The sequence below is a fragment of the Melozone crissalis genome, unplaced genomic scaffold (assembly GCF_028551555.1).
Source record: "Melozone crissalis strain CALT ecotype California unplaced genomic scaffold, PUWL_Pcris_2 ptg000468l_1, whole genome shotgun sequence".
Classification (NCBI taxonomy): Eukaryota; Metazoa; Chordata; class Aves; order Passeriformes; family Passerellidae; genus Melozone; species Melozone crissalis.
In genome coordinates this window covers 36,402-59,921 of record NW_026536185.1, presented here as the reverse complement: position 1 = coordinate 59,921, position 23,520 = coordinate 36,402, and the positions used below count along the sequence as shown (strand labels likewise).

The 23,520-nt window shown below is 58.8% G+C and overlaps 3 protein-coding genes and 1 long non-coding RNA gene across 5 annotated transcripts in view; 3 read left to right on the top strand and 1 right to left on the bottom strand.

Annotated features, from left to right (window-relative positions):
* The first annotated feature begins 2,201 nt into the window (after window positions 1–2,201).
* On the top strand, window positions 2,202–7,146 carry TRAPPC5 (trafficking protein particle complex subunit 5). The gene is made up of 2 exons (XM_054295030.1): window positions 2,202–2,248; window positions 6,570–7,146. Exon 2 carries the CDS (start codon window positions 6,576–6,578, stop codon window positions 7,140–7,142), a length of 567 nt encoding a protein of 188 aa, XP_054151005.1. The 5' UTR covers window positions 2,202–2,248; window positions 6,570–6,575; the 3' UTR covers window positions 7,143–7,146.
* Window positions 7,147–10,171: 3,025 nt separating this feature from the next.
* NDUFB7 (NADH:ubiquinone oxidoreductase subunit B7) lies at window positions 10,172–13,029 on the top strand. The gene is made up of 3 exons (XM_054295031.1): window positions 10,172–10,348; window positions 11,207–11,375; window positions 12,920–13,029. Exons 1-3 carry the CDS (start codon window positions 10,237–10,239, stop codon window positions 13,017–13,019), a joined length of 381 nt encoding a protein of 126 aa, XP_054151006.1. The 5' UTR covers window positions 10,172–10,236; the 3' UTR covers window positions 13,020–13,029.
* Window positions 13,030–14,409: 1,380 nt separating this feature from the next.
* LOC128950157 (uncharacterized) lies at window positions 14,410–14,835 on the top strand. The gene is made up of 3 exons (XR_008484322.1): window positions 14,410–14,573; window positions 14,620–14,736; window positions 14,803–14,835. It is a non-coding gene; the product is annotated as an uncharacterized LOC128950157 (long non-coding RNA).
* A 925-nt stretch (window positions 14,836–15,760) lies between these two features.
* TECR (trans-2,3-enoyl-CoA reductase) overlaps window positions 15,761–23,520 on the bottom strand; it is a 32,140-nt gene continuing 24,380 nt past the window's right edge. For both annotated transcript variants that reach the window (XM_054295028.1, XM_054295029.1), the window contains exons 8-13: window positions 22,766–22,838; window positions 21,662–21,705; window positions 20,684–20,741; window positions 18,428–18,516; window positions 18,065–18,110; window positions 15,761–15,894 (exon numbers count right to left, since the gene is read on the bottom strand). In XM_054295028.1, the coding sequence (XP_054151003.1) occupies window positions 15,767–15,894; window positions 18,065–18,110; window positions 18,428–18,516; window positions 20,684–20,741; window positions 21,662–21,705; window positions 22,766–22,838 (438 nt within the window). In that variant the 3' untranslated portion in view covers window positions 15,761–15,766. The remainder of the gene's footprint in view (window positions 15,895–18,064; window positions 18,111–18,427; window positions 18,517–20,683; window positions 20,742–21,661; window positions 21,706–22,765; window positions 22,839–23,520) is intronic.

Genomic DNA, 23,520 nt, shown 5'->3' with positions numbered 1-23,520 from the left:
TGGCACTTAATGAATTACACCCATCAAAATGGCTCTTAATGAATTACACCCATCAACGACGGCGCTTAATTAATTGCACCCACCAAAATTGTTTTTAATTAATTACGCCTATAAAAAATGGTTCTTAATTAATTACACCCATCGAAAATGGCGTTTAATGAATTACACCCATTAAAATGGCGTTTCATTAATTACACCCATCAACGACGGCGCTTCATTAATTACACCCGATAAAATGGCTCTTAATGAATTACACCCATCGAAAAATGGTTTTTAATTAATTGCACCCATCAAAAATGATTCTTTATTAATTACACCCATCGAAAATTGCGCATAATTAATTACACCTGTCCAAAATGGCGGTTAATTAATTACACCCATCAACAATGGCGGTTAATTAATTACACCAAATCACCCCCCACCCCTTCCCGCGGGGGGACACGGGGGGGACATCAGGGACATCGGGGACATTGGGGACATTGAGGGGACATTGAGGGGACATTGAGGACATCAGGGACATTGGGGACATTGGGGACACCTGGGGACATTGAGAGGACATTGAGGGGACATTGGGGACATTGAGGGGACATTGAGGGGACATTGGGGACATTGAGGGGACACTGGGGACATCAGGGACATCAGGGACATCGGGGACATTGGGGACATTGAGGGGACATTGAGGGGACATTGAGGACATCAGAGACATTGAGGGGACATTGGGGACATTGAGGGGACATCAGGGACATTGGGGACATTGGGGACATCAGGGACATCAGGGACGCCTGGGGACATTGGGGGGACATTGGGGGACACGAGGTCACCCTGTGCCTGTGTCACTGCCCCAACGAGTGTTCCCAGTGTCCCCAATGTCCCCCAATGTCCCCCAGTGTCCCACAGTGTCCCCAATGTCCCTCAGTGTCCCCCAGTGTCCCCAATGTCCCCAGTGTCACTCCTGAAGTGTCACCTCCCCCCATCCCCATGTCCCCAATGTCCCCATGGCTCTGGCGTCCCCAAGGGCCCAATGTCCCACAAGGGACCCCAGTGTCCCCGATGTCCCCAATGTCCCCAATGTCCTCTCTGTGTCCCCAATGTCCCCGATGTCCCTTCAATATTCCTCCAGTGTCCCCAACTCCCCAATGTTCCCTCAGTGTCCCCTGTGTGTCCCCAATGTCCCCTGTGTGTCCCCAGTGTCCCCTCAGTGTCCCCTCAGTGTCCCCTCTGTGTCCCCAGGGTCCCTCCAAAGGGACACAGGTGACAGAAAGAGGAGACACTGAGGGGACACTGGGGACACGGGGGGACCTTGGGGACATTGGGGACAAAGGAGGGACACAGAGGGGACATTGGGGACAGTGGGGAGTTGGGGACATTGGGGACACTGAGGGGACACTGAGGGGACACTGAGGCAATGGGGAGGGGACACAGAGAGGACAGTGAGGGACACTGGGGACATTGAGGGGACACTGGGGACAACGAGGGGACACTGGGGACAATGGGGACAGTGAGGGGACATTAGGGTGGCACTGGGGACATTGGGGGAATTGGGGGGACAATTGTGGTGGCACTGGGGACAGTGGGGGTGGCACTAGGGTTATCGGAGGACACCAGGGTGACATTGGGAGACATCGTGGGGACACTGGGGGACACTGAGGGGACACTGGGGACACCGGGGTGACACCAAGTGATGCTGGGAGGACAGTGAGGGGACACTGGGGGGACAGAGGGGACACTAGGGGACTTTGGGGGGACATTGGGGACACTGGGCTGGCACTGAGTGACACTGGGGGGACAGTGGGGACAATGAGGGGACACTGGGGGACTTTGGGGGGACACTGGGGACACCGAGGTGGCACCGAGTGACCCAGGGGTGCCCCCCCTCCCCTGTCCCAGGTGTCCCCTTGAGGGGGGGGGGGGGTCACCCCGCGCCCCTCCCCCCCTCCTTCCCCCCGCAATGACGTCATTGCGGATCCCCGCCCCTCCCCCAGCCCAGCTGGTGGCCCAGGTGTTCCGGGGGGGGCGGGGCGGTGCCACCAGCTGTCCCCAATGTCCCCAATGTCCCCGCCGCGTCCCCTGGGGGACGTGGCTTCACGGAGTGAGGCGTGGCTTCACTGGGAGGGGCGTGGCCTCACTTGCAAAGCTCCGCCCTCCGCTCAGGCCCCGCCCCTATCGCGCTTTACGGCGGTGCCGGGGCGGTGTCGCGCTTTACGGCCGCATCACGGCGGTGTCGCGCGGAGCACCGGGATCGCCTCAGGTCGGTACCGGGGAGTTCTGGGGGGTTCTGAGGGGTTCCGAGAGTCTCGGGGGGTTTTGGGGGTCCGTCCCTCCACCCGCGGGCACTGGGATCGCCGTCAGGTCGGTCCCAGGGGTCCCGGGGGGTTTTGGGGGGTTTCGGGGGTCTTGGGGGGGGTTTGGGGTTCCCTCCGTTCATCCAAGGGTACCGGGAGCGCCCCGGCCGTTCCCCCAGCCCCTCCCGGTGCCTCCCGTTCCCCCTGTGGGCGGTGCCGCGGTCCAACATCCCCCCGAGCGCTGCGGCGGGACCGGGACCCCTCAGAGACCCCCGGATCCCCTCAGAGTCCCCCGAACCTTCGAGACCCCCTCAGAGACCCCCGGATCCCCTCAGAGACCCCCGGATCCCCTGAGAGACCCCCGAACCTTCGAGACCCCCTCGGAGACCCCTGACCGACACCTCGGGACCCCCCCCAGCCCCATCCGACCCCTCGGAGCTCCCAGACCGACTCCTCAAGCCCCCTCAGAGACCCCCGAACCTTCGAGATCCCGTCAGAGACCTCCGGATCCCCTCAGAGACCCCCGAACCTTCGAGACCCCCTCAGAGACCCCCGGATCCCCTCAGAGATCCCCGAACCTTCGAGACCCCCTCAGAGACCCCCGGATCCCCTCAGAGACCCCCTCAGAGACCCCCGAACCTTCGAGACCCTCTCAAAGCCCCCCAAGCCCCCTCAGAGACCCCGAACTCTCGGGACCCCCTCAGAGATCCCCGACCGACACCTCGGGACCCCCCCAGCACCGTCCGACCCCTCAGACCGCCTCAGACCCGTCCTAAACCCCCCCAGATCCTCCTTAAGAGCTCACAGACCGACCTTAAAACCCCTCAGAATCTCCCTAAATCCCCTCAGACCCTCCCTAAATCCCCTCAGAGCCCCTCTAACCCTCCCTAGCTCCCCCTCAATGCCTTCAATCCCCCTCTGACCCCCTCAAATCCCCCTCTGACCCCCTCAAATCCCCCTCAGACCCTCCCCAAACCCCTCAGACTGATCCCAAACCATCCTAAACCCCTCAGACTGATCCTAAACCCCTCAGACCCTCCCTAAACCCTCCTAGATGATCCCCAAACCCCCTCACAAACCCTCTCTAACCCTTCCTAGCTGCCCCTCACGCCCTTCAAGCCCCCTCTGACCCCCTCAAATCCACCCCAGACCCTCCCCAAACCCCTGAGACTGATCCTAAACCCCCTCAGACCCTCCCTAAACCCCTCAGACTGATCCTAAACCCCCTCAGACCCTCCCCAAACCCCTGAGACTGATCCTAAACCCCCTCAGACCCTCCCCAAACCCCTGAGACTGATCCTAAACCCCCTCAGACCCCAAAACCTCCTCAGAGCCTCCCTAAACCCCCTCAGACCCTCCTCAAACCCCCTGAGACCGACCTAAACCCCCTGAGACTGATCCTAAACCCCCTCAGACCCTCCCCAAACCCCCTCAGAGCCCCTCTAACCCTCCCTAGGTCCCCCTCAATGCCTTCAGTCCCCCTCAGACCCTCCCCAAACCCCTCAGACTGATCCTAAAACCCTGAGACTGATCCTAAACCCCCTCAGACCCTATTTGCCTTTGCTGGTAGCAATTGTTCAGTTCTGAAAGGATGCTGAGTGTTTTGCAGCTGGCAGGGTGTAACTTTTTAAATTTTTATTTTTATTTTCATTATATATTTCGTTACATATATATATATATATATATATATATATATACACATATACATATATATATATATAATATATACCTAAAATATATATAAATAGTATTTATTATAATATTTTATCTAACAATATAAAAATAAAATAATGATATAATAATATGTCTTTATTATATATATATAAGTATATATATTTATACATATAAAACAAAATATATATGTATATATAAGTTGTATACAATATATAAAATATAATATATACTGTATAATGCTATATATTATATAATAATAAAATAGAATACTATAACAAGATAATAAAATAATATTTATATCTTTATATATTTATATATTATATAGTGTAATAATATAATTGTATATTATTACAATTAAATATATTTTATAATAATCTAATATAATTTATATAAATATATGAAGATATAAAATTAATATTGTTATAATATTTTCTAATACTTATTATAATTACTTATTATGGATTATAATTATATTTAATAATATTATAATATACATAATGTATATTTTTATTTTTATTTTATTATATATTTGATATATAATATAATATAATATAATATAATATAATATAATATAATATAATACTTCCCCAGGTTCTGGGGATATATATATATACGTGCAATTTAATATTATATATAGTATATATTATATTCTAATAAAATATAATAATACTAATGAAATATAATAATATATAATATATATTTATATTAGTGTTATTATATAATTGTCTCTGTATATTTATATAGATGAGATATGATATATCACATCACATAATACTGTGCAATGCAATATCATATCATATAATCATATAATATCAAATATCATATCATATCAATTTCCCCAGGGTTTGGGGATCAGATCAAAGGTGGTTTTGGGGGCTCTAAGGACTTGCAGGGTCCTTGTTGTTGGCAGCTTTAGTTTTGGAGAAATTCTGCAGTTTGTCCCCTGTGTCCCCCTGACCCCCTGTACCCCTCAAATCCCCCTGAGACCCTCCTAAACCCCCTCAGACCCTCCCTAAACCCCATCAGATCCCCCTAAACCCTGTCAGACCCTCCCCAAACTCTCTCAGGCTTCCCCAAAACTCCCTGTGACCCTCCCTAAACCCTCTCAAACCCCCTCAGACCCACCCTAGACCCACTCAGACCCTCCCTAAACCTTCTCAGAGTCCCCCTAAACCCTCTCAGAGCCCCCCTGAACCCCTCAGATCCCTCTAAATCCCCCTCAGACCCTCCCTAAACCACCCTAGACCTTCCCTAAACCCCCTCAGATCCTCCCTAAGCCTCCTCAGACCCTCCCTAAACCCTCCCAGAATCCCTCTAAACCCACTCAGAGCCCCCCTAAAACCCCCTCAGATCCCTCTAAACCCCCTCAGACCCACCCTAAACCCCCTCAGACCCTCCCCAAACCCCCTCAGATCTCTCTAAACCCCCTCAGACCCTCCCCAAACCCCCTCAGACCCACCCTAAACCCCCTCAGACCCTCCCTAAACCCTCCTAGATCGTCCCCAAACCCCTTAAAACCCTCTCTAACCCTTCCTAGCTGCCCCTCACGCCCTTCAAGCCCCCTCTGACCCCCTCAAATCCCCCCCAGACCCTCCCTAAACCTCCTCAGACCCTCCCTAAATCTCCTCAGACCCTCCATACACCCCCTCAGACCCACCCTAAACTCCCTCAGATCCCTCTAAAGCCTCTCAGATCCTCCCCAAATCCCCTCACACCCTGCTCTAGCCCTGTATAATTGTCCCCTGCACCCTTTATTCTCCTTCAGACCCTCCCTAAACCCCCTCAGACCCTCCCCAAACCCCCTGAAACCCCCCCAGACTGCTTCAGAGCCTCCCTAAACTCCCTCAGACCCCCCCTAAATCCTCCTAGACTCTCCCTAAACCTCCTCGGACTGAGCCTAAACCCACTCAGACCCTCCCCAAACCCCCTCAGACCCTCCCCAAATATTCTCAAACCCCCCTCCAGCCACCCCTGACCCCTTTTTCCCCCCCTAGCCCACCCTGCACTCCCGTTTCACCCGTGGCAAGTCCCCGGTGCTGGAGCGCGCCCTGGGCCGGCCCCGCTCCGAGCTCTCCCTTGCCAAAATCCCACATGTCGCCCAGTGTCCCCCAATGTCCCCTGTGTCTCCCTGACCCCCTCAAATCCCCCTCAGACCCTTCCCAAACCCCCCCAGACCCTTCCTAAACCCCCTCAGACCCTCCCTAAACCATTCACATTCCCCCCAAACCCCCTGAACCCTCCCCAAACTGCTTCAGAGCCTCCCTAAACTCCCTCAGATCCCCCCTAAATCCTCCTAGACTCTCCCTAAACCCCCTCAGACCGACCCTAAACCCCCTCAGACCCTCCCCAAAGCCCCCCAGACCCTTCCTAAACCCCTCAGACCCTTCCTAAACCTCCTCAGACTCCCCCTAAACCCCCTCAAACCCCCCTCCAGCACCCCCCTGACCCCCATTTCTGCCCCCCAGCCCACCCTGCACTCCCGTTTCACCCGTGGCAAGTCGCCGGTGCTGGAGCGCACGCTGGGCCAGCCCCGCTCCGAGCTGTCCCTGGCCAAAATCCCACATGTCCCCCAATGTCCCCAGTGTCCCCCTGACCCCCGTTTCTCGCCCCCAGGCCGCCATGGACGCCCGTTTCACGCGCGGCAAGTCGCCGGTGCTGGAGCGGGCGCTGGGCCGGCCCCGCTCCGAGCTGTCCCTGGCCGCCTTCGCGCTGCTCTTCTCGGAGCTGGTGCAGTACTGCCAGCGCCGCGTGGCCTCGGTGGCCGAGCTCCAGGCCCGCCTGGCCCAGCTGGGCCACCACGTGGGCCTGAGGGCCCTGGACGCGCTGGTGGCCCGTGAGAGGCCCGGCCGGCGCGAGACCAAGGTGCTGGGGGTGCTGCTGTTCGTGAAGGGCCCGCTGTGGCGGGCGCTGTTCGGGCGCGAGGCCGACAAGCTGGAGCAGGCCAACGACGACGAGCGCACGTTCTACGTGATCGAGAGGGAGCCCGTGGTGAACACGTTCGTGTCGGTGCCGCGCGAGAACAGCTCGCTGAACTGCGCCGCCTTCGCCGCCGGGCTGCTGGAGGCCGTGCTGGGCGCCGCCGGCTTCCCCGCCCGCGTCAGCGCCCACTGGCACAAGGGCACCACGCTCATGATCAAGTTCGACGAGGCCGTGATCGCGCGGGACAAGAGCCTGGAGGGACGCTGAGATTGGGGGGACACCAGGACTTGGGGGTGGGAGGGATGGGGACAACCTGGAGAGGGACTGGGACACGGGGATGTGGGGTGGGGACAGTCTGGAGAGGGATGGGGACATCTTGGCCTTGTCACACAATGTCACAGGGACAGGGCTGTGAGGGATGGGGACAGCCTGGAGAGGTGCTGAGACACAGGGGGACATGGGGACATGGGGTTGGGAGGGATGGGGACAGCCTGGAGAGGGATGGGGACACGGGGATGTGGAGGTGGGAGGGACAGGGATGGCCTGGAGGGACGCTGAGATCGGGGGGGACATGGGGACATGGGGTGGGGACAGCCTGGAGGGACTCTGGGACATGGGGGACATGGGGCTATGAGGGATGGGGACCTCCTGGAGAGGGATTGGGACATGGGGACATGGGGGTCGGAGGGATGGGGACACTGTGGGACAGGGCTGTGAGACATGGGGACAGCCTGGAGAGGGGTGGGGACACGGGGACAGGGCAGTGACAGAGGGGACAGAGTGTGGAGAGGAATGGGGACACCTTGGCCGTGTCACACTGACAGGGCTGTGAGGAGTGGGGACAGCCTGGAGAGGCGCTGAGACACAGGGGGACGTGGGAACTTGGGGGTGGGAGGGATGGGGACAGCCTGGAGAGGGGTGGGGACACGGGGACAGGGCAGTGACAGAGGGGACAGAGTGTGGAGAGGAATGGGGACACCTTGGCCGTGTCACACTGACAGGGCTGTGAGGAGTGGGGACAGCCTGGAGAGGCGCTGAGACACAGGGGGACGTGGGAACTTGGGGGTGGGAGGGATGGGGACAGCCTGGAGAGGGGTGGGGACACGGGGGATGTGGCGGTGGGAGGGATGGCGACATCATGGGACCAGGGTTATGAGGGATGGGGACAGCCTGAAGGAACTCTGAGACAAGGGGACATGGGGGACATGGCTACGAGGGATGGGGGCAGCCTGGAAAGGGACAGGGACGCCATGGCCTTGTCACACAATGTCACAGGAACGAGACTTTGAGGGATGGGGACAGCCTGGAGAGGTGCTGAGACATGGGAGGGACATGGGGGACATCGGGATGGGAGGGACAGGGACGGCCTGAAGGGACACTGAGACATGGGAGGGACATGGGGACATGGGGTTGGGAGGGATGGGGACAACCTGGAGAGTGATGGGGACATGGGGACGTGGGGCTGGGAGGGATGGGGACACTGTGGGACAGGGCTGTGAGGGATGGGGACAGCCTGGAGAGGGGTGGGGACAGCCTGGCCTTGTCACACTGTCACAGGGACAGGGCTGTGAACCAAGGGGACAGCCTGGAGAGGGACAGGGACACCATGGCCTTGTCCTACAGTGCCATGGGGACACAGGGACAGGGCAGTGAGGGACAGGGACACCATGGGCTTGTCACACAGTGTCACAGGGACAGGGCTGTGAGGGATGGGGACAGCCTGGAGAGGGACAGGGCCACAGGGGACATGGCAGTGAGGGACAGGGGTGGCCTGGAGAGGGACAGGGACATGGGGATGGGGACACAGGGACAGGGCAGTGACAGGACAGGGATGGGGACACCGTGGCCTTGTCACACAGCAGTGAAGGACAAGGCCTGGAGAGGGACGGGGACATTTTGGGATGGGGACATTTGAGATTGGGGACAGGGACGTTTTGAGGTGGGGACATTGGGGACATTGGGGACAGGGACATTTTGGGATGGGGACATTGGGGACAGGGACATGGGGACAGGGACATTGGGGACAGGGACATTTTGGGGTGGGGATATTGGGGACAGGGACATTGGGGACAGGGATATTTTTGGGATGGGGACATTGGGGACAAGGACATTTTGGGATGGGGATAGCGCGGCCATGTCACTCATTGTTCCTCAAGGGATGGTGGCCCTTGGGGACATCGGAGCTGCTTTGTGTCCCTTGTTCCTGTCCCCGAGGTGGCCCTTGGGGACACTCGTGTCACCATAAATCGCCTTTGTCACTCCCGTGGCCTCGTCTGTTCATTGCCTGGGGACATTTTGGGGTGGCTTCGTGTCCCCAGCGTGTCCCTCGGAGCCCTTGGGGACATGTGCCACCTCCATGGGGACAGGACGACATCTGCCACCCCCTTGGGGACATTCTGGTGGCCTTGGGGACATCGGACATTTGGGCTTTGAAGGAGTTTGGGGTGGGGGTTTGGGGTTTTTGGGGGATTTGGAGGAATTTTTTGGGTTTTTTTTTGTTGTTTTTTGGGTGTTTGGTTTTTTTTTTTTGTTTAGATTTTTTGTTTTATGGGGGTTTTTTAAAGGTTTTTTAGTGGTTTTGGGGCATTTTTTTGGTTTTTTTAATTTTCTTTTTGTTTTTTGGATTTTTTTTTTTTGTCTTAAAGGTTTATTTAGGGGTTTCTGGGGGATTTTTTTAGGGTTTTGGGGATTTTTTGGGTGGGTTCTTTTGGTTTTTTTGCTGATTTTTTTTGAGTTTTTTTGTTTTGTGTTTCTGGGACTCTTTTAGGGTTTTGTGGGGGTTTTGGGTTTTTTTTAAGGGAGGGTTTTTTGGGTTTTTTTGTTTTTTTTTTAGTTTGTTCTGAAGGGGTGGAGTTTTTTGGGGGGAGTTTTTTGGAGGGTTTTTTTGAGGTTTTGGGTTGGGGTTTTTTTGGGTTTTCTTTTTGTTTCCTTGTTTGTTTTTAAAGGTTTATTTAGGGGTTTCTGGGGGATTGTTTTAAGGTTTTGGGGGTGTTTGGGGGGGTGGGTTCTTCAGGTGATTTGTTTTTTTTTTTTTTGTTTTTGGGTCTTTTTTGGGGTTCTGTGGGGTTTTGTGGGGTTTTGGTTTGTTTTTGTTTTTTTGTGGGTTTTCTTGGTCTGTTTTGTGGGGGTTGGGTCTTTTTGGGGGATATTTGGAGCATTTTCTGTTGGTTTTTTTTTGGTTTTTTTGTGTTTTTAGGGGCTCTCAGTGACGCTTTCCGCTCCTCCCCTCCGCCAGGGGGCGCCTCGGTGCCGCTTCCCCTTCCCCTGCCCTTCCGCCACTTCCGCTTCCGGCTCGCTGCACTTCCGGTTCCGCCGCCATTTTCTCCGCCAGGCCGGGCCCGGAGCCGCCGCCGCCGCCGCCATGGGCGGGCACCTGAGCCGGCGCTACCTGTGGGACGCCGAGGCCGAGCCCGACCCGCTGCACATGCCGTCCTTCCCCGCCCAGCTGGGCATGCCGGCCCGCCAGCCGCGCGGTCAGTGCGGGACACCGCGAGGGGACGCGGGGACGTGGGGACATGAGGGGGGCGCGGTGGCCTTGGGGTGTCCCCGCCTTCGCGTGACCCCGGTGCCCTCCCGGTGCCACCCACCCTGTCCCCACCCTGGTGCCACGCGGGTGTCGCTGTCCCTGCGTTGCCACCCCGTGTCCCCGCTCTGTCACACCCTGTCCCCTGTTTGTCCCCATTCCCGGGTGGGCCCCGAGTGTCCTTGAGTGTCCCCTCTGTCCCCTCTCTGTGACAGCCGTGGTGGCCTCGGTGGCGCAGCTGGCCCAGGGCTGCGTGTCCCTGAATGTCCCTGAGTGTCTGTCACACCCTGTCCCCTGTTTGTCCCCATTCCCGGGTGGGCCCTGAGTGTCCTTGAGTGTCACCTGTGTCCCTGAGTGTCCCCTCTGTCCCTGAGTGTCCTTGTCCCCCCTGGTGACAGTGATGGTGGCCTCGGCAGCCCAGCAGTCCCTGGGTGTCCGTGACTGACGTTGTCCCCTCTGTCCCCTCTCTGTCCCAGCCATGGTGGCCTCAGCAGCCCAGCTGTTCCTGGCTGTCCCTGTCATTGTCCCCTCTCTCTGGTGACAGTGATGGTGGCCTCGGTGTCACAGCTGTCCCTGACTCTCATTGTCCCCTCTGTCCCCTGTGTGTGACAGTGATGGTGGCCTCAGCATCCCGGCTGTCCCTGGGTGTCACTGACATTGTCCCCTCTCTCTGGTGGCAGCGATGGTGGCCTCGGCGTCGCAGCTGTCCCTGGGTGTCCCTAACTGTCCCTGTCCCCTGTGTGTGACAGCCATGGTGGCCTCGGCGTCGCAGCTGTCCCTAACTGTCCCTGTCCCCTGTGTGTGACAGCCATGGTGGCCTCGGCGTCGCAGCTCTCCGATGCCCGCGTGCCCCTGGAGCAGAGGGATTTCTGCGGGCACCACCTGGTGCGGCTGCTGCGCTGCCAGCGCGACAACTTCCCCGTGCCCTGGGGGTGCCACGCGCTGCGGCACGCCTGGGACAGCTGCCAGCACCACGAGTGAGTGACACGGGGACACTGGGGACAGCATGGGGACACTGGGGGGACATGGGGACACTGGGGACATTGGGGACATGGGGACATTGTGGGGACATGGGACACTGGGGACATTGGGGACACTGGGGACATGGGGACATTGGGGACACTGGGGACATGGGGACATTGTGGGGACATGGGGACATTGGGGACATTGGGGACATGGGGACACTGGGGACATGGGGACATTGGGGACACTGGGGACATGGGGACATTGTGGGGACATGGGGACATTGGGGACATTGGGGACATGGGGACATTGGGGACACTGGGGACATGGGGACATTGTGGGGACATGGGGACACTGGGGACATTGGGGACACTGGGGACAGTGGGGGACACTGGGGACAGCATGGGGACATTGGGGACATGGGGACATTGGGGACATGGGGACACTGGGGACAGCATGGGGACATTGGGGGACATGGGGACACTGTGGGGACATGGGGACACTGGGGACATGGGGACATTGTGGGGACATGGGGACACTGGGGACATTGGGACATTGGGGGGACATGGGGACACTGTGGGGACATGGGGACACTGGGGACATGGGGACATTGTGGGGACATTGGGGGACATGGGGACATTGGGGGGACATTTGGGGATATTGGGGGGACATGGGGACACTGGAGGACACAGGAGGTCATTGGGGGGACATGGGTGCACCACATCTGGAACAGCTGCCAGCACCGGGAGTAAGGGACGGGGACATGGGGACACTGGGGACATGGGGACATTGGGGGGGACATGGGGACATTGAGCACATGGGGACATTGCGGGGGACACGGCTGGGACAGCTGCCAGCAAGACAAGTAAGGGACACGGGGACATTGTGGGGACAATGTGGGGACATCATGGCGACATCATGGGGGGACAGCTGCCAGCAGCAGGAACAGGACATGGGGACACAGGGACAGCAGGGACGTGTCTAGGGGGTGACGGGGACACGGGGGGAGCTTGGGGACACGGGGGGAGCTTGGGGACACGGGGCCACCACGGTGCCACCCGCACCCACCTGTTGGTGGCCGTGGCAACACACAGTGACACACAGTGACACACAGTGCCACTGTGGTGACACGGTGACACACAATGACACACGGTGACACACAGTGACACACAATGACAGGGTGTCCCTGTCCCAGCTATGTGATGACACACAGTGACACACGTTGGTGACACACGTTGGTGACACACAGTGGTGACACACGGTGACACTGTCCCTGTCCTTGTCCCTGTCCCAGCTATGTGATGGCACACGTTGGTGACACACGGTGACACTGTCCCTGTCCCTGTCCCTGTCCCTGTCCCAGCTATGTGATGGCACACGTTGGTGACACACGGTGACACTGTCCCTGTCCCTGTCCCTGTCCCTGTCCCAGCTATGTGATGGCACACAGTGGTGACACACGGTGACACTGTCCCTGTCCCTGTCCCAGCTATGTGATGGCACACGTTGGTGACACACGGTGACACTGTCCCTGTCCCTGTCCCTGTCCCTGTCCCAGCTATGTGATGCGCATGAAGGAGTTTGAGCGCGAGCGGCGCCTGCGGCTGCGGCAGCAACGGCTGAGGAAGCGACACGGGGACAGCGGGGACAGCGAGTGACACCACGGGGACAGCGGGGACAGCGAGTGACATCACGGGGACAGTGGGGACAGCGGGGACAGCGGGGACAGCGAGTGACAGCGAGTGACACCACGGGGACAGCAGGGACAGCGAGTGACAAACAGGGACAGCAGGGACAGCGAGTGACACCACGGGGACACTGCGGGGACATCGGGGGCAGCGAGGGACACACGGGACAGTGGAGACGAGTGACAACTAGGACTCCAGGTAACACCTGAGTGACACTGGGGACACTCAGTGACACCCAGGTGACACCGGGGATAGCGAGTGACACCAGGGACACTGAGGTGAGTGACACTGGCGACACTGAGTGACACCCGAGTGACACCCGAGTGACATCTGGGACACCGAGTGACGCCTCAGTGACACTGGGGACACCACGGTGACACCAAGTGACGCCGGCAACACCGAGTGATGTCTGGGACACCGAGTGGCACCTGAGTGACACCCAGGGACATCAAGTGACATCGGGGACACCGCGGTAACAACAAGTGACACTGGCAACACCCGAGTGACACCAAGTGACACTGAGTGACACCCAAGGAACCGAGTGACACCCTGGTGACAGTGACACGAGGCCACCTCGCACAGTAAGGCTGTGAAGGGACACTGCAGTGACACCGAGTGACACCACAGTGACACAGAGTGAGACCTGAGTGACACCCGAGGAACCAAGTGACACCAGGTGACACCAGGTGACACCTGAGTGACACCAAGTGACACCAGGGACACCGTGGTGAGACCAAGTGACATCTGGGACTCCCGAGTGACACCTGAGTGACACTGGCAACACTCGAGTGACACCCGAGGAACCGAGTGACACCTGGTGACACTGAGTGACACCGAGTGACACCTGGTGACACTGGAAACATCACCGAGTGACACAGGATGACACCCCAGTGACAGTGACACGCGGCCACCCCCCAATAAAGCTCAGGTGACACCGCAGTGACACCCGAGTGACACCCGAGGAACCAAGTGACACCCGATGACACCGAGTGACACCTGAGTGACACCGAGTGACATCGGGGACTCCGAGTGACACCCGAGTGACACTGGAAACACCGAGTGACACCCAATGACACCAGGTGACACTGAGTGACATCTGGGGCACCGAGTGACATCCGAGCGACACCCGAGTGACACCAAGTGACATTGAGTGACTCCGAGTGACACGAGGCCACCCCCCAATAAAGCTGTCACACACGGCGCTGGCTCTGGGCTCTGTGTCATTGTGTCACTGTCACCGTGCTTGGGGACATCGGGAAGCCACCCCCCCCCCCCCCCCCCCCCCAGCCTGGGATTGTCCCCAAGGGTGTCCCCCGGGAGGGGACAATGACACAATGACAGCCACACACGGTGGGGGGGGGATGGCATTTATTGTCACCTGCGGGGACGGGGACAGGGACAGGGGTGGCACTGGGCAGGGGACACCGGGGGTGACACTGCGGTGTCACCAGGGGTGGCTTGGGGTGACGGGGACAGTGCTGCTGGGGACAGTGCCACTGGGGAGGGGACAGTGCCACCCTGAATGTGACACTGCCACCATGGAGGGGACACTGGAGATGACACCCTGGAGGTGACACTGCCACTGGGGAGGGGACACCGGGAATGGGACCCTGAAGATGACACTGCCACCAGGGAGGTGACAGTGCCACCGTGGAGGGGACAGTGCCACTGGGGATGGCATCTGGAGGTGACACTGCCACCATGGAAGGGACACCGGGGATGGGACCCTGCATGTGACACTGCCACCAGAGAGGGGATATTGCCACCATGGAGGTGACACTGCCACTGGGGAGGGGACACTGGAGATGGCATCCTGAAGATGACACTGCCATCAGAGAGGGGACAGTGCCACCATGGATGTGACACTGCCACCATGGAGGGGACACTGGGGATGGGACCCTGGATGTGACACTGTCACTGGGGAGGTGACACTGCCACCTTGGAGGTGACACTGCCACTGGGGAGGGGACACTGTCACTGGGGAGGTGACACTGCCACCAGGGAAGTGACACTGCCACCTTGGAGGTGACACTGCCACTGGGGAGGGGACACTGGAGATGGCATCCTCAAGATGACACTGCTACCACGGAGGTGACAGTGCCACCCTGGAGGTGACAAGGGACAGTGTGGCCACACTGCCGTGTCCTGCTGTGACACCAGGGTGACACAGAGCTCGTCCCCTGTCCCCTCACTGTCCCCAAGGCTCAGGGCAGGACTGGCGGGGACACATCGCGGTGTCCCCAAGGTGTCACATCAGGGAGGGGACAGCAGAGAGCACAGTGTCCCCAGAGTGTCCCCAAGGTGTCCCCAAGGTGTCACATCAGGGAGGCGACAACAGGGGATGTCCCTGCGGTGTCACAGCAGGAAGGGGATGATGAGGGCTGTCCCCAGGGCTGTCCCCTCAGTGTCCCCATGGTGTAACAGCAGGAAAGGGGACACTGGGGGATGTCCCCATGGTGTCCCCTCGATGTCCCCATGGTGTAACAGCAGGAAGGGGACACTGAGGGACATCCCTGTGGTGTCACAGCAGGAAGGGGACACTGAGGTATGTCCCCAGGGTTGTTCCTGCAGTGTCCCCACAGCAGGAAGGGCACGATGGGGGATGTCCCCAGGGCTGTCCCCAGGGCAGTGTCACAGCAGGTAGGGGACACTGGGGGATGTCCCTGGGGCTGTCACAGCAGGGAGGGGACAGTCCCCTCGATGTCCCCAAGGCGGTGTCACAGCAGGAAGGGCACGATGGGCGAGCGCAGGGGCGGGTAATCGCGGAACTCGCGCAGGTAACTGCGGTGCTTGCCCTGAGCCCAGATCGCCATCTGCACAAACCCCACCAGCGAGAACAGCGCCACTGCGGGGACAGGGACACGGCTGGCACCAGGGGACACGGCCAGGACACGGCTGGCACCGCGGGGACACCCAAAATCCACCAAAAATCCACGCAAAATCCCCCTAAATCCACCCCAATCCAACACAAATCCACCCCAAAATCCACTCAAATCCCCTCAAAATCCACCCCAAATCCGACCCAAATTCCCCAAAATCCCCCCCCAAATCCACCTCAAAATCCACCTAAATCGATCCATATCCACCCCAAATCCACCCAAATCCAACACAAATCCCCCCAAAATCCACCCCAAATCCACTCCTAAATCCACCCTCAATCACCACTAAATCCACCCAAAATCCACACAAAATCCCCCTAAATCCACCCCAATCCAACACAAATCCATCCCAAAATCCACTCAATTCCCCTCAAAATCCACCCAAATCTCCTCAAAATCCACCCCAAATCCCACCAAAATCCACTCAATTCCCCTCAAAATCCACCCAGAATCGCTCCTAAATCCACCCCTAAATCCACCCCTAAATCCAACGCATTCCCCAAAATCCAGCCCAAAATCGACCCCAAATCACCACTAAATCCACCCAAATCCAACCCAAATCCCCCCAAAATCTACCCCAAATCCACTCAATTCCCCTCAAAATCCACCCAAATCTCCTCACAATCCACCCCAAATCCACCCCAAATTCCCCAAAATCCCCCCAAGTCACCCTGAAATCCTCCCCAAATCCACCCCCAAATCCACCCCAAAATCCCCCCAAAATCTAATCAATGACCCCTAAATCCATCCCAAATCCATCCCAATTCCACCCCAAATCAGCCCTAATCCACCTAAACCCAAATCCACCCCAAATCCAGCCAAAATCTACCCAAATCCCCTCAAAATCCCCCTAAATCCAACACAAATCCACCCAAAATCCACTCAATTCCCCTCAAAATCCACCCAGAATCGCTCCTAAATCCACCCCTAAATCCCCCAAATCCCCTAAAATTCCCCAAAATCCACCCCAAAATCAACCCTGAATCACCACTAAATCCACCCAAATCCATCTAAACCACCCCAAATCCCCCCAAAAATCGTTCCCAAATCCACCCCAAATTCCCCTAAATCCAAATCCATCTAAATCCACCTAAATCCACCCTGAATCCACCTCATATCCCCCCAAAATCACTCCTAAATCCACCCCAAATCACCCCAAAATCCGCCTAAACCACCCCCAAATCCACCTGAATCCCCCCAAAATCCCCCTCAAATCCACCCCAAATCACCCCAAAAACCACCCAAATCCACCCCAAAATCCACCTAAATCACCCCAAATTCCCCCAAATCGCCCCCAAATCCATCTAAATCCACCTAAATCCACCCTGAATCCACCTCATATCCCCCCAAAATCACTCCTAAATCACCCCAATCACCCCAAAAACCACCCAAATCCACCCCAAAATCCCCCTCAAATCCACCCCAAATCACCCCAAATTCCCCCAAATCCACCTAAACCACCCCCAAATCCACCCCGAATCCCCCCAAAATCCCTGGGGACCCAGGAGTGGCACAGGGGACACGGACAGAGGGGACACAGGGCCGGGGTCTCTGGGGTGTCACCCCCTGTCCCGTGTCCCCTCCATGTCCCCTCATGTCCCACCATGTCCCACCATGTCCCATCCATGTCCCCTCATGTCCCCCATTGTGTCCCCTCCATGTCCCCCCATGGCCCTTTTGTGTCCCCTCATGTCCCCTCCATGTCCCCCCCCTTGTCCCCCCATGTCCCCTCCATGTCCCTTCATTGTCCCCGTGTCCCCCCAATGTCCCCTCATGTCCCCCCATGTGTCCCCTCCATGTCTCCCCCATGTCCCCGCATGTCCCTCCTGTGTCCCCCTTTGTCCCCTCATGTCCCCTCATTGTCCCCTCCATGTCCCCTCATTGTCCCCTCCATGTCTCCCCCCATGTGTCCCCCTTTGTCCCTCTCATGTCCCCTCTGTGTCCCCCCTTATGTCCCCTCCTTGTCCCCTCATGTCCCCCCATGTCCCCCCCATGTCCCCCCGTGTGTCCCTTCCTTGTCCCCTTGTCTCCCCCCCATGTCCTCCCCCCCGTCCCCTCTGTGTCCCTCCCCGTGTCCCCTCCTGTGTCCCCCTTTGTCCCCTCATGTCCCCCCATTGTCCCCTGCTGTCCCCTCACCGGGCAGGCACTGGGTCATGATGGTGAAACCGATCCAGGAACCGACCTGGGGGGGACAAATTGGGGAAATGTCACCTGTGGGTGTCACCTCTGGGTGTCACTTATGGGGATGTCACCTTTGGGGTGTCCCCATCCTCCAGTGACACCCCCAGCACAGCGATGTCACACCCCCCAGGTGTCCCTGCAGTGTCCCCAGGTGTCCCCTCCAGGTGTCCCCAGGGATGTCACACACCCCCCCAGGGGTGTCCTCAGTGTCCCCAGGGATGCCACACCCCCCCAGGTGTGTCCCCAGGTGTCTCTGCAGTGTCCCCAGGTGTCCCCAGGTGTCCCCAGGTGTCCCCATTGTCCCCAGGTGTCCCTGACCTCGTAGGTGTAGTTGGGGCAGGACACGAGCAGGAACAGCCACGTGAACGGGTTCCGCGTCGGGTACGGGATCTTGCGCGTCTTGGAACCTGCGGGGACACACGGGGACACCGGTGACACACGGGGACACATGGGGACACACGGGGACACATGGGGACACCGGTGACACACGGGGACACACGGGGACACACGGGGACACACGGGGACACCGGTGACACACGGGGACACACGGGGACACACGGGGACACATGGGGACACACGGGGACACACGGGGACACCGGTGACACACGGGGACACACGGGGACACACGGGGACACCGGTGACACACGGGGACACCGGTGACACATGGGGACACATGGGGACACACGGGGACACCGGTGACACACGGGGACACCGGTGACACACGGGGACACACGGGGACACACGGGGACACCGGTGACACATGGGGACAATGACACACAGTGACACAGTGACACACAGTGACACAGTGACACAGGGACACACAGGGACACATGAACGGGTTCCGGGTGGGGTACGGGATCTTGCGCGTCTTGGAGCCTGCGGGGACAGGGACAGTGACACAGGGACACAGGGACACATGGGGACAGTGACAGTGACACAGTGACACATGGGGACAGTGACACACAGTGACAGTGACACAGTGACACACAGTGACACACAGTGACACACAGTGACACACAGTGACACAGTGACAGTGACACAGGGACACATGGGGACAGTGACACACAGTGACAGTGACACAGTGACACAGTGACAGTGACACGGGACAGTGACACACAGGGACACACACAGGGACACACACAGGGACACACAGGGACACAGTGACACAGGGACATCAGTGACACATGGGGACAGTGACACACACACAGTGACACACAGTGACACACACAGGGACACACAGGGACACAGTGACAAACAGGGACACACAGTGACACACAGTGACACACAGGGACACACACAGGGACACACAGGGACACACACAGTGACACACAGTGACACACAGTGACACAGGGACATCAGTGACACATGGGGACAGTGACACACAATGACACACAGTGACACACAGTGACACACACAGGGACACACAGTGACACACAGTGACACAGGGACACACAGTGACACATGGGGACAGTGACACAGTGACACAGGGAGGGGCTCCGGGTGGGGAACGGGATCTTGCGCATCTCGGAGCCTGCGGGGACACCAGGGGACACTGGTGACACATGGGGACATCAGAACACATGGGGACACAGGAGGACCCGGGGGGACACGGGGACGCACGGTGACATGGAGACACACAGGGGGACACGGGGGGACACGGGGACATGGAGACACACAGGGACACAGTGGTGACACCCCCGGATGTGGGGACACAGGGGGGGACACCGGTGACACAGGGGGACGCGGGGACACGCTGGTGACATGGGGACACGCAGGGGGACACATGGGGACACAGGGACACACGGGGGGACACCGGTGACACAGAGGGACACGGGGACATGCCGGTGACATGGGGACACAGGGACACACATGGTGACACATGGGGACACATCAGTGACACAGGGACACACGGGGGGACACCAGTGACATGGGGACACAGGGGGGGACACCGGTGACACATGGGGACACAGGACATGCACTGTGACATGGGGACACACAGGGACACACATGGGGACACACTGGTGACGCCCCCACAGATGGGGACACAGTGACACACACCGGTGACACCCCCGGCCGTGGGGACACAGGGACACACCAGTGACACGGGGACACACCGGTGACACCCCCAGGACACGGGTCACCCCCCAGGCCACCCCCGGACAGGTGCCACCCACCATGTCCCCTCTGTGTCCCCCACTGTCCCCAATGTCCCCTGGCTGACCCCGCTGTCCCCATTGTCCCCTCAATGTCCCCAATGTCCCTGATGTCCCCCATGTCCATCAGTGTCCCCAATGTCCCCATGTCTGCCCACTGTCCCCTGGCTGTCCCCGCTGTCCCCAATGTCCCTCTGTGTCCTCTGATGTTCCCACTGTCCCCATTGTCCCCTGGCTGTCCCCTGACTGTCCCCATTGTCCCCAATCCCCATTGTCCCCAGTGTCCCCAGATGTCCCCAATGTCCCCAATCCCCCAATGTCCCCAATTCCCCCAACGTCCCCAATGTCCCCAATGTCCCCAGTGTCCCCAATGTCCCCAGATGTCCCCAATGTCCCCAATGTCCCCTCAATGTCCCCTCACCCGCCGGCCGCAGGTTCCTCAGGGCCACGTGGATGGAGAAGTTCCCGAGCTGGCAGAACTGGGGGGGTCACGGGGGGGGTGGCACCAGGACCCCCCCCAGGGACCCCCCAATGTCCCCATGGCCCCATTGGGACCCCCCAAAACTCCTCCAGACCCCCAAAATCTGCCCAAGCCCCCCCATGGCCCCCCAGACCCCTCCCCAAATCCCCCATCCCAGCCCCCCAAACCCCTCCCAGCCCCTACTGGGCCCCCCTGAACCCCCATCCCAGCCCTTCCAGCCCCCCAAACCCCCACTGGGACCCCCCAACTCTGCCACGACCCCCCAGATCCCCATCCTGGCCCCCCCCAAACCATCCCAGACCCCCAAACCCCCCAAAGCCCCCATTCCCAGCCCCCCAATGTCCCCCCAATGTCCCCTCAATGTCCCCCCAATGTCCCCAATGTCCCCAATGTCCCCTCAATGTCCCCCCAATGTCCTCCCAATGTCCCCTCAATGTCCCCCAATGTCCCCAATGTCCCCCCAATGTCCTCCCAATGTCCCCCCAATGTCCCCAATGTCCCCTCAATGTCCCCCCCAATGTCCCCAATGTCCCCCCAGTGTCCCCGCAATGTCCCCCCAATGTCCCCCTTGTGTCCCCAGTGTCCCCCCAATGTCCCCCCCAATGTCCCCCCAGTGTCCCCCCAATGTCCCCCCAATGTCCCCTCAATGTCCCCAATGTCCCCCCAATGTCCCCCCCGTGTCCCCCCTGTGTCCCCAATGTCCCCCCAATGTCCCCTCAATGTCCCCAATGTCCCCCCAATGTCCCCCCGTGTCCCCCCTGTGTCCCCAATGTCCCCCCAATGTCCCCTCAATGTCCCCAATGTCCCCCCAATGTCCCCCCCGTGTCCCCCCTGTGTCCCCAATGTCCCCCCCAATGTCCCCCCACCGTGTCCCCCCAGTGTCCCCAGTGTCCCCCCAGTGTCCCCCCCCGTACCCACCAGGAACACGGCCAGCGCCAGCTTCACCTGATCGTCACCGTACGCTGGGGGACAGACGGGGGTCAGAGCGGGACAGAGGGACACGGGGACAGGGATGGGGACAGGGGGACACTGGGGACAGACGGACACAGGGACACAGGGACAGGGATGGGGAGGACAGAGGGGACAGGGGCACAGAGGGACAGAGGGACAGGGACGGGGGGGTCAGCATGGGGACAGAGGGACACAGGGACAGAGGGACACGGGGACACTGGGGACAGACGGACAGGGGGACACAGGGACAGGGATGGGGACAAGGGAGAGTCAGCATGGGGACAGACGGACAGAGGGACAGGGGGACACTGGGGACAGAGGGACAGGGACACGAGGGGGTCAGCATGGGGACAGACAGACAGGGACAGAGGGACAGAAGGACACAGGGACACGGACACAGGGACGGGGATGGGGACAGGGACAGCAGCAGTGTCCCCTCCCGCAGGGGACACGGGCGTGGCAGGGACAGGGACAGGGACAGGGACACCCCCTGTGTGTGTCCTGGTGGCACAGGGCGACAAAGGGGACACGGGGACGGGGACAGGGACAGGTGACAGTGACAGGTGACAGTGATAGGTGACCGTGACAGTGACAGGGACACACAGGTGACACTCACCTGGCAGGGTGTACAGCGGGTGGTTGATGTAATGGGGACAGTGACAGTGACACACAGGTGACAGTGACAGGTGACAATGACACACAGGTGACACACAGGTGACAGTGACAGTGATACTCACCTGGCGGGGTGTGCAGCGGGTGGTTGATGTAATGGGGACAGTGACAGTGACACACAGGTGACAGTGACACACAGGTGACAATGAGGACAGTCACAATGACAATGACACACAGGTGACAGTAACACACAGGTGACAGTGACAGTGTCACTCACCTGGCGGGGTGTACAGCAGGTGGTTGATGTAATGGGGATGGGGACAGTGACACACAGGTGACACACAGGTGACAGTGACAGTGTCACTCACCTGGCGGGGTGTACAGCGGGTGGTTGATGTAATGGGGATGGGGACAGTGACACACAGGTGACACACAGGTGACAGTGACAGTGTCACTCACCTGGCGGGGTGTACAGCGGGTGGTTGATGTAGTACGCCATCCAGGCAGCGAAGCCCCAGTAGTAGGTGCAGTTCTGGGGACACGTTGGGACACATTGGGGACACGTTGGGGACACTTTGGGGACACTTTGGGGACGGGGCAGTGGCGGGCAGGGCACACCTGGGGACAGCCAGGTGTGCGGGGCTGCCATGGAGGGGACACGGAGGGGACAGGGTGGCAGAGGTGACACCGGGATGACGCCACACGGGGTCAGGGCCAGGTGGGGACAGGGGGTGGCAGAGGTGACCCAGAGGTGACCCAGGGGGGACAGGGAGGTGACCCAGGTGACAGTGACACCTGGATGATGTCACACGGGGTCAGGGCTGGGCGGGGACACGGGGTGGCAGAGGTGACCCAGAGGTGACAGGGGACAGCAGAGGTGACAGGGAGGGGACCCAGGGGGTGGCAGGGGTGACACAGAGGGGACAGCCAGGTGACCCAGGTGACCCAGGTGACAGCGACACCTCGGAGAGGTGGCACAGGGTCGGTGCCACCACGCCAGAACTGGTGGGGACAGGGACAAGGACAAGGACAGGGAGGGCACAGGGCAGTGACAGCGGTGCTGGGAGCGTGGCACACGTGTCACACAGGTGTCACACAGGTGACACTCGGGTGTCACACAGGTGTCACAGGTGTCCCACCTTGAAGGTGTTGCGCAGGGGCACGGTGCCGTGTGAGAAGGGGAGGGGACAGGGCGGTGCCGGGGCAGTGACACA